General features: G+C 45.1%; 1 protein-coding gene across 2 annotated transcripts in view; it reads right to left on the bottom strand.

Annotated features, from left to right (window-relative positions):
• Positions 1-8,034: 8,034 nt before the first annotated feature.
• Positions 8,035-15,926, bottom strand: part of DNAJC4 (DnaJ heat shock protein family (Hsp40) member C4) — a 40,194-nt gene continuing 32,302 nt past the window's right edge. For both annotated transcript variants that reach the window (XM_083164141.1, XM_083164140.1), the window contains exons 4-7: positions 15,423-15,652; positions 14,819-14,977; positions 10,651-10,737; positions 8,035-8,247 (exon numbers count right to left, since the gene is read on the bottom strand). In XM_083164141.1, the coding sequence (XP_083020267.1) occupies positions 8,142-8,247; positions 10,651-10,737; positions 14,819-14,977; positions 15,423-15,652 (582 nt within the window). In that variant the 3' untranslated portion in view covers positions 8,035-8,141. The remainder of the gene's footprint in view (positions 8,248-10,650; positions 10,738-14,818; positions 14,978-15,422; positions 15,653-15,926) is intronic.

The raw sequence follows: 15,926 nt of genomic DNA, 5'->3' as shown, positions 1-15,926 counted from the left end.
ACAGTATATCCCGATCATGTCTTCCCATGTTCCAGTAAGGTTGTGTTATGTCATGTTTGCATTTGAAATGTTGCCATGTCTGATCAGGTCTTTTTAGAACTCAGTAGCTGCGACACTTCTCAGTATACCAGTATTACTATCATATTAGCCAACAAGTACTGGCAGAATAGCTCTGTTGACACAACTGCGCAGCACAATGCCGCTAGTAGCAGTATTTGTATAGGAAATAATATCCTTTTCTCTATCAATATATATTATTCTTTTTCATTAAGGAGAGGTTTCGTAACTGCTCAGTTCATGTGTAAAAGAGCCAAATACCAGGGGTATTTGAGGCCTGGGAACAGAGGCTCCCTCAGCCCAGCTATATGATGATCTTGCTGAGCTATGACTTATTTATTATTTATTTATTAGCAGTTTCTTATATAGCGCACACAGATTCCGCAGCGCTGTACAGAGAATATTTGACCATTCACATCAGTCCCTGCCCCAGTGGAGCTTACAATCTATATTCCCTACCACATGTACACACAGACATTCTAGGGTTAATTTTTTGTTGGGAGCCAAATTAGCCTAGCAGTATATTTTTGGATTGTGGGAGGAAACCGGAGTACCCGGAGGAAACCCACGCAAGTACGGGGAGAATATACAAACTCCGCACAGTTATGGCCATGGTGGGTATTGAACCCATGACCTCAGTGCTGTGAGGCAGTAATGCTAACCATTACACCATCCGTGAATGGACTGAATTTGCCTGATTACGGTCTTACTGACTGACCTGCATGGACGGTATGGAGTGTGTTGGTGCTGAACCTGAGCCCGCAGCCTGCTTTCTCACTCTGCAGCTACTTCTGACCAGGGCCGGACTGGGACCAAAAATCAGCCCTGGCATTTTGAGCACACAGGCCCACCATTAGCAGGCGGAACCCTTGCGCGGCGAAGCCGCGCAGTGAAAAGGGGGTGTGGCCTCATGGAAAGGAGGCGTGGCATCACAAAAAGGAGGCATTACACATTATGGAACAAACCGTTATGCCCATTACACATTATGGAACACACTATTATGCCATTACACATTGCTGCACACTATATTGCCCATTACATATTATGACACACACCTTAATGCCCATTACACATTATGCCACAGCTTGACAAATTTTTGTAAAATAGGGACAATGACAGTACGCGCCAAAACTTTACACCGCAATGCCTTTTACATGTCACACAGCCATAGTATACCACATGCCCTAATGCCCATTACACATTATACCACACACTGTAATGCCTCAAATCCTAATAAAAGGACCCCATATAAAGTATACTTAAACTAGGACCTGAAACTTTAAATGGAGAAATAGAATGCTTACTCTGAGAGCACAGCATCAGGCACTCTTGTCCTTGTCACCTTCCTCTGTTTCCAGGGCAGCGGGAGCAGTACTGAGTGTGTACTGTGCAAAGGCTGCTGTCTCTGCACCAACAGGCCAGCCAGACACAGACAGTGATCACAACAAACTGACAGCTCTTCCTTCCTCCCTCCATGGTCTGTTATGGTCTGCTCCCTCACAGAGCAGTCCACTGTGTCCAGCAGCAGCCCTACTGCGGTAGAGTGACTGACATTGACAGCCGGGAAGCAGGCAGAGGATCCTTCCCACAGTACAGCTGCGGCCCCGGTGCTGCATAACAGCAATGACCTGCGGGCACTTGGCACTCTGCCCAGCCTGCCACTATATGGAGGTGATGGACGGCGGGGGGAAGGAGCTCCTCGTGCGGCTGGGCAGAGGAGGAACAATGTATTAGCTGCCACGCAGAGGGGCGGAAGGAGGCGCCGGGCAGTATCCGGCCAGCGTAGGGCAGGGGGCGGCGGCGCGTCATCAGTAGGTGCCTGTGCACCCCCGTGCGCACGCCTATGATGCCGTCAATATGCTAATGATGCGCGCGGGGGGAACGCGATGCAGCGCAGCGCACAGTGAAGCCCAGGAGGCTTCAGCAGCGCTATGGCTACTGCAGTGCAGCTAAAATCGGCCCACAAGGACATCGGCCCTTCTGGCATTTGCCAGAAGTGCCAGATGGCCAGTCCGGCCCTGCTTCTGACTACCACTAGTCCCATTACTGGCAAAGTCTTCTTCAGAGCTGGCATAAGCTGCAAAAGGGAAACTTGATAAGCAACCAGTTTTACACTAATGAAACTACTCTGTTCAATTTCTATTGCAAAAACTCTTCATATAAGACAGTTTAAAGGTTCCCACACATGCTACAGTATCAGCATAGTGCCACAACACATGCACCCCACAAATCAAACACCATGCCATTAACACATTCAAAATTAAACAGAAGTTTATCACCAATCCAATGGGCTGGGGTAGCAAGGACAGAAGTTGTCTGATTTAATATAAGACTTGCTCTTGAGACGGGACAGGATAAAGGTCTATGGCTGTGAAGAAATGAAGCTGGATATCAGCCTAGCAGTATTTTTAGATGACTTAAGCTGGTGACACCAGCTATGCAGTTATACTGGAAGACGTGAAGCTGGATATCAGCAGAGCAGGATTTCCAGATGACTTGAACTGGGGACACCATCTATGCAGAAATAATGGATCTGGTCTGTTATGCAGTTAGTCAGAGCTGTAAGAGGATGGAGCAGGGTCTCCATCCAGCACTCTACTGCGCCTTTACTAGACTGACACAATAGACTACATAATAAACATACACACACCTTTATATACATGCATGTGAGTGTGATCTGTGGCTTATGGATGTGTGTTTTTACCACAGTCATTTTTCAGCCAGTAAATGGAAATTAAAGATAAAATGAAATCTAGTACAAGTTTGCATGTCATAATGAACTTTGGTTCACATGTTCCTTATCAGTCACTGGCATTACATGCTAGGACATTTAGTTCTGCTGCAGCTGGTTTATTTATACTGATCATAGTACTGTACTGTAGACTATGGACAAAGGATGAAATGAAGGCTGCTGTTATTTTATAATCATGACTTGTTTGCCATAAAAATGTTATATAGATTGCAAAAGTGGGTTTCCCAGAACCACTCTGCGTAGCGGGGCCATCAGATACACTGGGGTTGATGTTAGAAGCGTCATTATGGGGGAGCGCGGTTATGTGTGCCGATAGCGCTTCTCCCCCTTGTATGAAGGAGAAGTGGGCTCAATGACAGGGTTGCTATGCTTCACCTCTTTACAGAGATGAAGCAGCAGTGCAGAAATGTATTAACATCTTGGGCACCGGTGGAGAATTGAAAACCCTGCCCTCTGACGATTGCTGCCAGACTTCGCATCAGCCTAATTCTACAGACTGTTTTTACACTACCGCTGCATATCAGCATTCTGGAGTAGATGTATGAAGCAGTGATAAGGGAGAAGTGTCCCATGGCAACCAATCAGCACTGAAGTAACATCTGCAATTTGCATAATATAGCACAGCTGCTGATTGGTTGCCATGGGCCACTTCTACTCTCTTATCACTGCTTCATACATCTACCTTCTCCCCCATATCAACGCATCTTTTACCCCAGTGTTCGCTGGCTTGTTGTACTTTTTTTTCAGCAGTGGCTACCACAACGCAGGGGCAGCTCTGCCCTCTCACTTTATAGGCCCGGAGGGCCCACTGGTAGATTTCCCCGGCACCCTAGTAGGCCAAACCAAAGCTGCCAGCCAACTTCTAGTTAGGACAGGTTACTTCTTATTAAATTGTTCTGATATCACCTGAGCTACAAAAAGCCAAAGCATAGTAACTAATGGAAAGTGTGTAACAGAAACATCAACTAATAGTAACTTATTCATAAAGTTTAATAATAAATGCAAGGGAAACACAGACTTTAAATGAAGCATTTATTTATGATCTGTCTGTGACCTTTCTATTGTTCTGCTGAGTTCCAAAATAATGAATCTTCCTTTTCCGAAAAGCAGCCACCAAACAGCCAGCGACAGTAAATGGGGTTTTCTTTTTCTGTTTTTGCACGACACGCCTGTTTTCCATAAAAGATTTCTCCATTAGTTTCCCTTAGTGAAAATTAAGATTAGGTCCCGAAAATATATGATCTGCCAATGTAATGCATGCAAATGCAAGTCATGTGTAATAATTATGCTCAGCGCAGTGACTGCCACAATTAAAAATTACACATGTTCAGCGAAGCAAACCCAGAGCCTCATTATGATTAAATTGGGTAGCGAGTCCAGAAACTGTGTTGACTCAGCAATAACCTAATAACTCTGCAATTTGGATCTTATATGCAAATGTGGCAAGTTCTCCCTGTGTTTATAAATGTTACAAAAGGCCATAAGTTAACAAGAACACATCATTTCTACCCCATTTACTAAGTTCTTCTTGGTAAGCTGAAACAAATACCCAATAAAGACTATAGTATAAGTGCATGTCCTGGGGCACAGGAGAGGGGATGTAGGCCGGTAAATATATCCAGCTTTCTTCTAGTTGCAGCACTGATGTTGGGAGCAGATTGGGCCATAAACGGCAATATCTGATCTGATTTACAGTATAGCTGGCAGACTAAAGGTGCGTACACAATGGGCAACATTCTTAACGATTTAGCTGATTCGAACATCAAAATCAGAATGTGTACGCATTACAACGCTAACAATGCGTGCTCCCGCACATTGTCAGCAACGTCTTTCGCTAACCCCGCATGCGGTACCAACAAGAGCCATTGCTAGCAAGGGTCATGCGGTGGAATGGTCATTGTGGCTAGCACCGGCAAATGTGTATGCACTTGCAGGGTCCCCGTCACATACAATGTTGCTGGGTACACACTTCGTTAATTGTGTACCCAGATTCACAGTTTCCTGTTGGTCATATGGGATTTGTGTGCTGTGCTGGTTCTCTGGGAGCCCGGGGTAGCTCTCCGCAGGCTAGCTTGTGTCCTAGATGGTAACAGACTCCAGGAACTGAAATGTATTGGATATAAGAAAAGTTTTGGTAACACAAACTGTATAACAAATTATACAGATTAAGCTCGATCTCAAAATGTATATCAAATTAGGGTGTAAAAAATATAAAAAATGGATTAATATAATATAGGTGCATATCCACACACACAATCCAGAGATTTGCCTTCAGTGTATACCATAATAAACGGCTGTATCCTGTAAAGCTACTTCCTGCTCTGCTTCCATAGTTATGTAATGTATTCATGAATGTTTCTTTTACTTTTTCTTACCCCATGTGTAAATGACAGAACTGACCACAGTAGTAGCGGTCACATCCGTAGAAAATAAAATGTACATATCTGACCTTTGTTTTGTTCCTGGTTACGGTTTCTTGTCATCCGCTAAAGTGCATTGTTATAGAACGATGGGGAAGATTTATTAAGCCTGGAAGCAGAGGCTTCTGTATCATCTGACCTCCCTGAAACATTATGGAAAGTCACGTGGCACATTGAATAAGGACGAGTATGGTATGCTATACTGTACCATGTAGTCTACCTCTTGTGTCTGCCGCTTACAGACTGACTGGAATAAATTGAAGGGACTATGGGGACTGAGTGGCATGGTTCATTTTTCCACGAGTCAGTTCAGGATAAAGATGCAATGTTGTGGTATTATTTTCCTAGTACTGAGAATAAGGGTACTGTGGAATAAAGGTTTGATCATACCACATGCTGCCTCTGAAGTGCATCAAGTTGCCGGTCACTTCTATAGAAGCCTACAGCACGTGGTGTGTAGTTAGTTGTAGGATGCGGGTGGTGGCCCTAGACCATTATAAAAAGAACTGTGCTCACTTTGCATTAAGCAGCGTTTTACTGCACCAGAACTCTGACTGCAATAAGAAACAAGGAGCTAGATGAGCACTAAAGGCATTCCTCAACCTATCCTGCTATAATGTATGTGCTGCTGCAGCTGGGGGTGGGGTTACCTAGAACACTGTATGGAGGGTATGCAGTCATTAGATCTACAGTGACTGTCTAGGTCAGGGATGGGCCCTCCAGATGTTAGTGAACTACACATCCCAGGATGCTTTGCATTAGTTTTGCTATGTGGCAATGCTGAAACTGATGCAAGGCATGCTGGGATGTGTAGTTCATCAACATCTGGAGGGCCAGTGTTGCCCAGCCCTGGTCTAGGTCAACAACCAAAAGGTCAACAACTATTGGTCGACTGTCAAAAGGTTAACATGGTCAAAAGATCTTCAAGAAAAAAGTAGACATGTGTCGACAGGCAGTATTTCATACTCTACCATCCACTACAGCATGGGGGGGGAGTATATAATAGTGTGCTGAGCGCAGCAAAGTACTGTGTCCAAAGCATTGAAAGTGTACCGGTCCTGCCCTCTGTCTGTCTGCCAGCCACACACACACACACACACACAGTCATTATGACTGTAGAAATCAGGCTGGCAGTCAATTAGAGAGCAGGAGGTGGACTGAGCCCCACAACTGTTCTGCGAGAGACCAATCAGTGTCTTCTCATGAGACTAAGGGGCCCATTTATGATGTGTATTCAATAGTGTTCATTCTAGCACCCGCCATCTTCAAAAACCCATGCAGTTCCTCTTCCCTGCCTGGGGTGTCACTGTCTGCTGTGGTGTTTCTAGCACAGTGTAGTCTGCACTGATATGCAAACCAGACCTGTGCTAAAAACACCACAGCAGACAGCGACACCCCAGGCAGGGAAGAGGAACTGCATAGTTTTCAAAGATGGAGGGTGTAGGAATGAACACTATTCAATGTAAACTGGGCAGGATCTTACCTCCCAGGATCGCATTGCAATGCATGATCCTATCAGTGTCAAGCATGAAGCTGCAGACGCATGGACAGGGGTTCTGAGAGGAGCCTGACCCTGCAATCTGCTCTGAAGGGTGGTCTGCGCATGCACTATCAGCCAGACCATGCAGCACAGCAGCCACTTCTGAGGAGGGTTCCGGCCAGCAGTGTGGTGAGGGGCTTATACACTACAATGGGCTTTTGACATTTTCAGATGATGGTAGCTGCGTGGGACAATATCCGGAGTACTTTGGATTTCATATATCGGCAAACAAGGCAGGCTTATATGGGGGATGCATCTGCCTACAGCAAAGGACCGCAGTCTCCTTCATACATACTGGGAATACTTATATTTTTATAAAAGGGCCTCGATGGGTATTGCGTTAAATGTGCAGTAGACTCTGTTAAATGTGCAGTAGACGCTGTTGCAGAAAGAGATGGGTCACCATAAAGAGCAGGGATCAAGTGAGCGTTCAGTATAAAGATCCGGATCTTTTAGACGGGTCACCTGCTCGCTTTGAAAAAAAAATTATTTATGGTTTGAGTGTACTAAGTGTAGTATCTGTTCGTTTTATTTACATATTGCCTGATTTAGTAATGTAAAGCGAATTTCCTACATTAATCTCACAGGTAACGGTCATTTTCACTTATTTTTCTATTTATCCTGACACTTTTTTTTTAAATGCTACCGAATTTTTTTTTTTTGCACAGAAAAGGGCATTTCATGGTGTCAATACTGTTCAAGTTGCTGGGAATTCTTGAGAGGGTAATTTGATAATAATTTGTTTAACAATTATTTATTGCCATAAACGGTAAAATCCATTTTTTTTTTATAGTTATTACTGGGCTTTTTTTAAACTTTTTTTTTTTTTTTTTAAAGAGTGAGCTGTACAAATATCAACATACATGACCGACTAAAACACATACATGTCACAGCCGCAGCCTTGATATTATTTCAGATGCAGCAGCTACTCAGTCTCCGGAGTTAGTACATCTCAGCTGCCACTGGTGGCAGTGCTGAGCTCAGGCAAATGCACTGTATAATAAAAACGAAACTGAAACTAAAAGAATGAAGGTTCAACTTTTTGGGAGTGGCGGCTCACTCACTCTTTAATGGGACCCGTCCAAAAAAAGATCTGCTTCGTTCGCGAATGACCCATTTCTATTGCAGATAGAAGAAAAAGCTACGGACATTGTCTGGAGACCTGCACCAGCATCGAACTCCCCCCCCCCCCCCCCAACCCACAGAAATATAGTACTGTATGTGTGTGTCTGTATATAACAAGTCACAAGAAGATAAAAGCCCTATATTTTTAGATTTTTTTTTATTTACACAATAAACTTTATATTCTCAATTACTAAATATTAGATTGATTTTTAGAAAATGACTCCTGAATCTCTGGAGAGCTTTCGCCTTATTTCTTGGCCTCGTCATCTTCAAGACTGTAGCCATATAACTTCCTGAGCCTCTCTTCATGCTTCTGCATCAGAATCTCTTGCTGCTTTTGCAACCCATTCGCCCTACACAGAGAAATTTCCATAAATAGTAACAGGTAATTAAGGAGTTAAGCACATTCATTGTATAAGACTCATAATAAACTTGCTGAAGACTCTTCATCTACTATGGAAACAGCCACCCAGATTAGATTGTAAGCATGAATAAGAAAGACCACAACATATATCACACAAAAATAGTCTTCAATCTCAACTTAAATCGTTTTAAGGGGTTGGGATCATTTGGTCTACAGCATGATGGTCAACACTCATTAGGTCAACATGGGAATAGGTTGACAAGGGAAAAGGTCGACATGGTTATATGTCGAAAGGTCATTAGTTCGACAGGTCATTAGGTCGACATGGGGTTTTCCACAGATTTTTTACCTGAATGTCAACACAGTCGACATGGATGCAGTTTAAAGTGCACCGCTGCGCTTGCTATGAATCGCTACCATCCACGCCCTAGTAGATGGTAGGGCATGAAATACCGCCTATCGGCACATGTCAGCTCAAAAAACAGTGAAAAACCCCATGTCGACCTAGACACTGTCGAACTGGGTTGGGATCATTTGGTCTATTGCATTATGGTAGAAAGTCATTAGGTCGAATCCATTAGGTCGACATGCTAAAAGGTCGACATGATTCTAGGTCGACATGGGAAAAGGTCGACATGATTCTAGGTCGAAAGGTCATTAGTTCGACAGGTCATTAGTTCGACAAGGTCATTAGTTCGACATTGTCTATGTCGACATTCACAAGGTCGACATGGGGTTTTTCACTGTTTTTTTACCTGAATGTCAACACAGTCGACATGGACACAGTTTAAAGTGCACTGCATCCCCTCGCATCGCTCGCTGCGCTCGCTATGCGTCGGGCACGGTGCCTCGCTACGCTCGGCACACTATTTTATTCTCCCACCACGCCCTAGTGGATGGTAGGGCATGAAATACCGCCTGTCGGCGCATGTTGGCTCAAAAAACAGTGAAAAACTCCATGTCCACCTTGTGAATGTCGACATAGACAATGTCGAACTAATGACCTTGTCGAACTAATGACCTGTCGAACTAATGACCTTTCGAACTAGAATCATGTCGACCTTTTCCCATGTCGACCTTTTAGCATGTCGACCTAATGGATTCGACCTAATGACTGTCGACCATAATGCAGTAGACCAAATGACCGCATCCCGTCGAACTAATTACCTGTCCAACTAACGACCTGTCGAACTACTGACCTTTCCACCTAGAACCATGTCGACCTTTTGCCCATGTCGACCTAATGGTGTCAACCTAATAACTGTCGACCATCATGCTGTAGACCAAATGACCGCATCCCGTTTTAAGAACTGCGGAAGGCATACAATATCTGTCAGAGCTTTCTATTAATACTACTTATTAGAAGTAGACTGAGAACACATAACATGTATTATTTACTGCCATCGCCATTCCAGCTGCTTGGCTAGAAAACGCCTCAAAATACTATTACTCATTATTTGGACCATTGCTTTATGTTGGAAGAGGGTAGATAGCCCAACACATTTAATCGCATAACAGTTGACTTAATAAATCCTTAATTCAAGACAAAATATAATCCTTCTCTTCAATGTGGGATGCCTATATAGCCCTAACTCAAGTCACATCCCGCAATGATGGAAGAAATGTATTCATGTTTGGCATTCAGCAGAAGGCGGGCCCTATTCAATGCTGTCTTCACCAACAGCACTGAAGAGGGATCACAGCAGAACGAGCCCGACTTTAGAAGCTGTCAGGCCCATTCTGCCGATAACGGCCGTGGATTGTCGTGATCCTGGCTGCAGATCGAAAATCTATCTATGGCCGTTTACGTGGACACACCCACTTTTCGGCGATCGGCAGGCGAAACATTTAATTCCACCTGCTGATTTTCTGTCAAGGCCTGGATCACGGCTGTCGGGAGGAATCGACAGCCATGATCCAGGATTGCATAGAGCCCTGGTATTTAATGTTTTAAATGCTTTGGCTGATGACATGCACCAGAACCATAACTAAATTATCAAACCGCAATGATTTCTAAATATAGAATGGGGGCGTCTATTTAAATTAAAACTTGAAAGGTGATCATGTTTGTTCTGCAGGGGAATTCAGATCCATATATTTTTGTGATCTCATCTACAGAGACATGATAAGGGAAAGATTTCTTACCAGTAATTGTAGAGCATACAGGTCGAGTATCAGTTATCCGAATACCCCTGAAGACAAACCTGATGTCCACCATGGACGTCAGGGGACCGCTTGAGGACCAGGTGGGTATGTTAAAAAAATGATTCCAAAATCTGAAAAATCCCTTATCCAAAATACTTGTGTTTCCTGAGCATTTCGGGTTAAGGGATAGTCAACCTGTATATGTATTTTTGTCCATTTTCTCTTGCAATACTAACTATGCACTCACTTGGATATCTCTCTCCTTTCATTGTGGAAGTTCATAAGTCTCAGCTGCTGTTCATCCAGTTCCTTACGACGACCTTCTCGGATCTTGCTATAAAACACAAAGACAGTGTTACCTATATCTAGCCAAAGACGGTGCACTTGCATCACTCACACATACAGGTAGGGTTCAGATATGTTAAGAATTTTGCAATTACGTTACAATTCCAGCTGGTACTGAGGAAGGGCTGTGTCCCCGAACACGTTAGACTCTGATTCTGTAATACAGCTGTTTGCCCAATGATTCAGTCCCCTGAGTCCCATTCTTCCCAATTGTATTTTGTGTGCTCTATCAGTTTGTGCACCAGGAACAGCTGTCTGCCTGGGGCTGGAACTCGATCGAACAGCAATCCATGTCCTAGCAATGCACAGACCTACGCCAATGAACATAGATTATAAACATATTTTCTAGTAAATTGGTTAAAGGAGACTTCAGCCAAAATAGTAAGGGGGGAATTTACCAAGATGGGAGTTCTATTTCACAGGAGATGCTGCTATGAACACAAAATCATTCGACGTCAGCTGCCCTTCCCCCACACCCGCGTCACAGGCACCTTTATATGGGAACGTCCAGAGTTCATGGGGACGCCCATGAGACGCTGAGCATTCCCATAGGCGCAGCCCCTCACCGCCACCCCACACCCACACTGCTAGGTGCAAACAGGAAGGCGAACAAGCAAGAGGCTGCAAATGCGCATAACAGGTTAAGCGCATGCGCAGTTGTTCACGATCGCTTCCCTGTGCGAACACGCAGGGCAGCGTGGTGATCAGAATGAGGGCTACCCAGTATAAACTTACCATTGAAGAAGACCATAATACAGATCTTTTGCATTTCCCATACCAATCTCTACCTTGTAGCATGTAGCATATGACCGGTTATCGGTAGGGATCCCGGGTATGGATCATTAGGTCTACAGCAAGAAGGTCGACAAGCAATGGGTCGAAACCATTAGGTCGACATGGGCCTAGTTCGACAGGTCATTAGGTCGACACAAGCATTAGGTCGACATGTGCAAGGTCGAAAGGTCAACATGGGGTTTTCCACTATTCCCCCCCCCCCCCCCCCCCGAATGTCGACACAGTAGACAGGGACACAGGTTAAAGTGCACCGGTGCACACGCCATGCTTCAGGCATGGTGCCGCACTACGCTCAGCACACTATTTTATTCTCCCACCACGCCCTAGTGGATGGTAGGGCACGAAATACCGCCTGTCAGCACGTGTCGGCTCAAAAAAACTGTGGAAAACTCCATGTCAACCTTTTGACTGTCGACCTTGCCCATGTCAACCTAATGCTTGTGTTGACCTAAACCCATGTCGAACTTGACCCATGTTGACCTAATGGTGTTGACCCAATGCTTGTCCACCATCATGCTGTAGACCTAATGACCGTATCCCGGGATGCCAATTCCAGGGCATTTTTTCATTCGCGGGATTCCTGGGGTTGGCCTCCCTACTAAACAAAAACTCCCCTGCCCCCAACTAATCCCCCCCCCCCCAATCTTCCCCATCCCCACTGCCCTGTCACGGACACAGCGTTGGTGACAGGCATTAGTATGACCATCTCCTGTCTTCATAGCAGGCAGGCGGCTGGGAGCGTCACAGCGGGTGGGTGGCTGGCCAACCAGGTTCGGCACAGTGGCCTTACAGCCGGGCGGCACAGCATGACCCTTGACATCACGTTATGCTGTGCACAGCCGCACCACGCGGGGGTCAGTAGCAGGCAGCATCTGAGCCATAATAGGTACTCAGCGCTGCCTGGCTTTAAACAAAAAAAACTTGAACTTTGTATGACTGTCAAATCCCGAGATTCAAATCCCGCTGATTTTAGGCCAAAATCCCATGAACAAATTTTCAACAGTTGGCAACTACTGTGCCCCACTATAATATAATAACAGCCGGGCACATTGCATCAGTGCACACTTTCTTGTGGCAGTTTTATTACAACGGGTAACGCACATTTACTAAGTGATCATAGCGATCTGTATGAAAGTGATGATCATTTACAAGGAAGAACAGGTTCTATATGCCAATAGCCTTCATGTAAACACATTATTGCTGGTGCAGTTGCCTGTATGCAATGTTTCTGGTCTGCTACATAGATACAGCCTGCTAGAGAGGCTGCAAAAGATCTACCACAGCTTTCTTCCTTCCCTGCCTCCTGCCTGTAACTACTAAGGGCCTAATTCTGACCTGTTCGCTAGGCTGCACATACTCGCAGCCTAGCAAACAGGTATGCGCCGCCCCGCCAAATGCCCCCTCCGACTGAATTCCCTTCTTTAGGAATCTGACCTTTAATTATAACGCATAAAAAAAAATGATTTAATTTAATTGCACAAGTGAAAACCTGTATTTATTGTATATTTATTAGTAAGGGTTTTGCAGTGATGCTTTGTGACTCCGGACATTGCTCCTACTACTGCCAGTAAGCTTTAAGTAGTGGGAAGAAGAAGGTGGCAGTTCTAAGTGATGAGATGACAACAGGAAAGACAATCAAGTAGGGCTCTCTAAAATGAGAAGGGACGTCTGGAAAGAGAAATGTACACAGCAGTAGGGAGGGTCAATGGCCTCCACACTGGGTTTAGACTCTGGCCCTTATTCTGATCGGTGCGGATTTTACCGCATGCGGACGTCCCACCGATGTTGATCGTCTGCGCATGTGCAGAGGTCACTCTGCGCATGTGCAGGCGATTTCGCCGCACGTATTCTTTATACGCCGCACAGGGGGCGTAGAGGGGCGTGAGGGGCTACTTAGCCTCATTACCCTATGCATACGCCCCGCGTTTCATGGGCGTTCCCATGCAAACGCGGGGCGTATGCATGGTAATGAGGCCGTGACGCGTGTGTAGGGGGCGGGCATCTGACATCGCCGGATGTCAGCTGCCCGCCCCCATACATGATTTCACACGGACAAGTGTCCGTGTGGTCTTGTGTGGCGGGACCTGGTGGAGCGTGCGGCCCTGCATTCGATGTTCGGCGACCATCGAATGCAGGGGCTGCTCCCAAGACGGAGGAGGCGTATCCCCGTCCAATTTCATGCGGATCGCCACATATCCGCGTACGGACGGAGGTGGCGATCCGTATGGAAGGCGGGGATTCGCCTGCACGGACATGACCGCATATTTCTGATCGGGCCGCACCGATCAGAATAAGGCCCTCTATGACATGGTCTTCTGCTGACACAAAACATCCATCTGCAGACAAATCCATCTCGCTGATGCTTAGGCCTTGATGACTGCGCAGGACCGGCCTTTCTGAAGAGCTGCACAAAGAGCCACAACAGCTGCATGACCACTAAAATAGTTGGACGTTTCGAAAGATTGGATATAAACGGGTCCTCTCACTGAAGAGGATAACCTGGCTGGCTCCCAATTATAGTCATGGCAGGTTATAATGCTTAGAGGCAGCAGGACACACCGGATCAGCTCGCTTACAATCATCTCTCCAGCCAGTTATACAGTACCTGGCTGTTTACAAACCATTCCAGGTATTTACAATAATAAATATTGCAATTCAGTTTGGGATTTCCATCTCTTCTGATGAAAGCTCCACCTGATAAGTTACATCAGTGAATATCAAACAGTTCACATTTTCCAGGTCACCTAGCAGGTACACAGGTGTGTTCATTACTCACTGACCAATTTTAAAAAGTCCACATTTGGAGCTAATTTTACTTATGTTGGGTTGCGTATTTACCAACATGATGCAGATAACAGTATGTGGACCAATATCCCTCAATGAGAGTTATCATGGGTTTACACTTCCATAAAAAAAAAAAAAATCAAATAACAGATTATAGTGGGTATTTGTAGCCAGCCAGTGCAAATAGCGGCCCTTGCCTATTCAATGCTGCCATTACAGACATCATTGAAGGCAGTTTCCGACAAAACAGATCTGACTTTAAAACAAGTCGGATCTGTTTTGTTGGAAATGGCCGCAGATTGTCAAATTTTCATCCTTTTTTCGCCAATCCGCATCCCTTTTCGACAATCCGCGGAGAACATTGAATTCCGGCTGTCGAGTTACAGTTGAATGGAACGAAAACGGCCTGGGATTTCGACAGTCGGGGACATTCGGTTAAACGGATTGAATACAAATGGAACCAAAAATGACCATTGAAAGTACATAATTACCTGAAAAACAGATAGTGTATGACAACGCTCATGGTGCCCACAAACATGCAATATAAAACCAGGTTTCTCTTGCGCTGCTCTTGCTCCTCTGCAGACTCTTTCCACTTCCCCTTTGGAGGAAACTGGGACCAGTACCGTTCATTTTCTTCTGATGCAGACCTGAATGGGTTTAAAGGCAGGAGCCAGTTGGGCCATGTAAATAATGGAAAGGCATACAAGATTAAACAATATATTTTAAAGAGAAAAATCTGAAAGGGAAAAGCAAAGCGAGCAATGGGGCAATAGTTTGGTTTTACATGACTTAACAACTTCTTTGTGACCTCATTAAACCTAGCATTCCTCCCCCTACCCCTATGTGTTTATATCAAAGACAGAAGGAATTTCCAGATATCAAGGCATCTTGGAGATAAGGCAACCAGGATGCCGAAGGTAATAATGACGCAGAAGGAAAAAATTGGGGGGTGTATGGAGCAAGTAAGAAAGAGAAAGTGAAAAAGAGAGGTCCGCGAAACAGCAGAGCATATGGAAGGAACACATAATAGCAAAGTCAAATAGGAGAGATCTAAAAAAGTGGCTACAGTATGTACAAAGGTCTGGTTGTTACCTGTAAAAGGGTCCATGGTCTCTGTTATAAGTTTGCTTCCAGTTCTGGCCTCTACTGGAGGCAGCATTTTGGGTGCTGTTTGGGGACACCCAGAATCCTCTCTGTATTGCCTCCAAAATATGGTCATATTCCCTGCGAGAGGTATCTTTGCTCAACACCTTGTATGCTTCATTAAGGCGCACAAACTGGGCATGCAGAAGCGGGTTCGAGGGATCACTATCAGGATGGCACTAGGACGATACAAAAAATGCAATAGCTGTAGAAGGGGAGGATGTAGTAAAGAAGCATATTTATCAAAGGGACCTTCACAAGGTCTTCACAACCAAATAAAGGGATTTTTGTAAGAACTTACCGTTCAAATTCCTTTCTCTGATATGGTCCCGGTGACACAGCTCAACATTGGGATGTAGGAGGGTCCGCAGGAGCCAGGCACCTATCCTAAAGCTTTTGGAGGGTAGGCTCCTCCCTTCTGCATCCCAGACTCTTCAGTTCAATCTTTCAAAG

The sequence above is a fragment of the Crinia signifera genome, chromosome 11 (genome assembly GCF_055691185.1).
Source record: "Crinia signifera chromosome 11, ASM5569118v1, whole genome shotgun sequence".
NCBI classification, from domain to species: domain Eukaryota; kingdom Metazoa; phylum Chordata; class Amphibia; order Anura; family Myobatrachidae; genus Crinia; species Crinia signifera.
The sequence above is the reverse complement of the archived record's forward strand: the minus strand, read 5'-3'. Positions and strand labels throughout refer to the sequence as shown.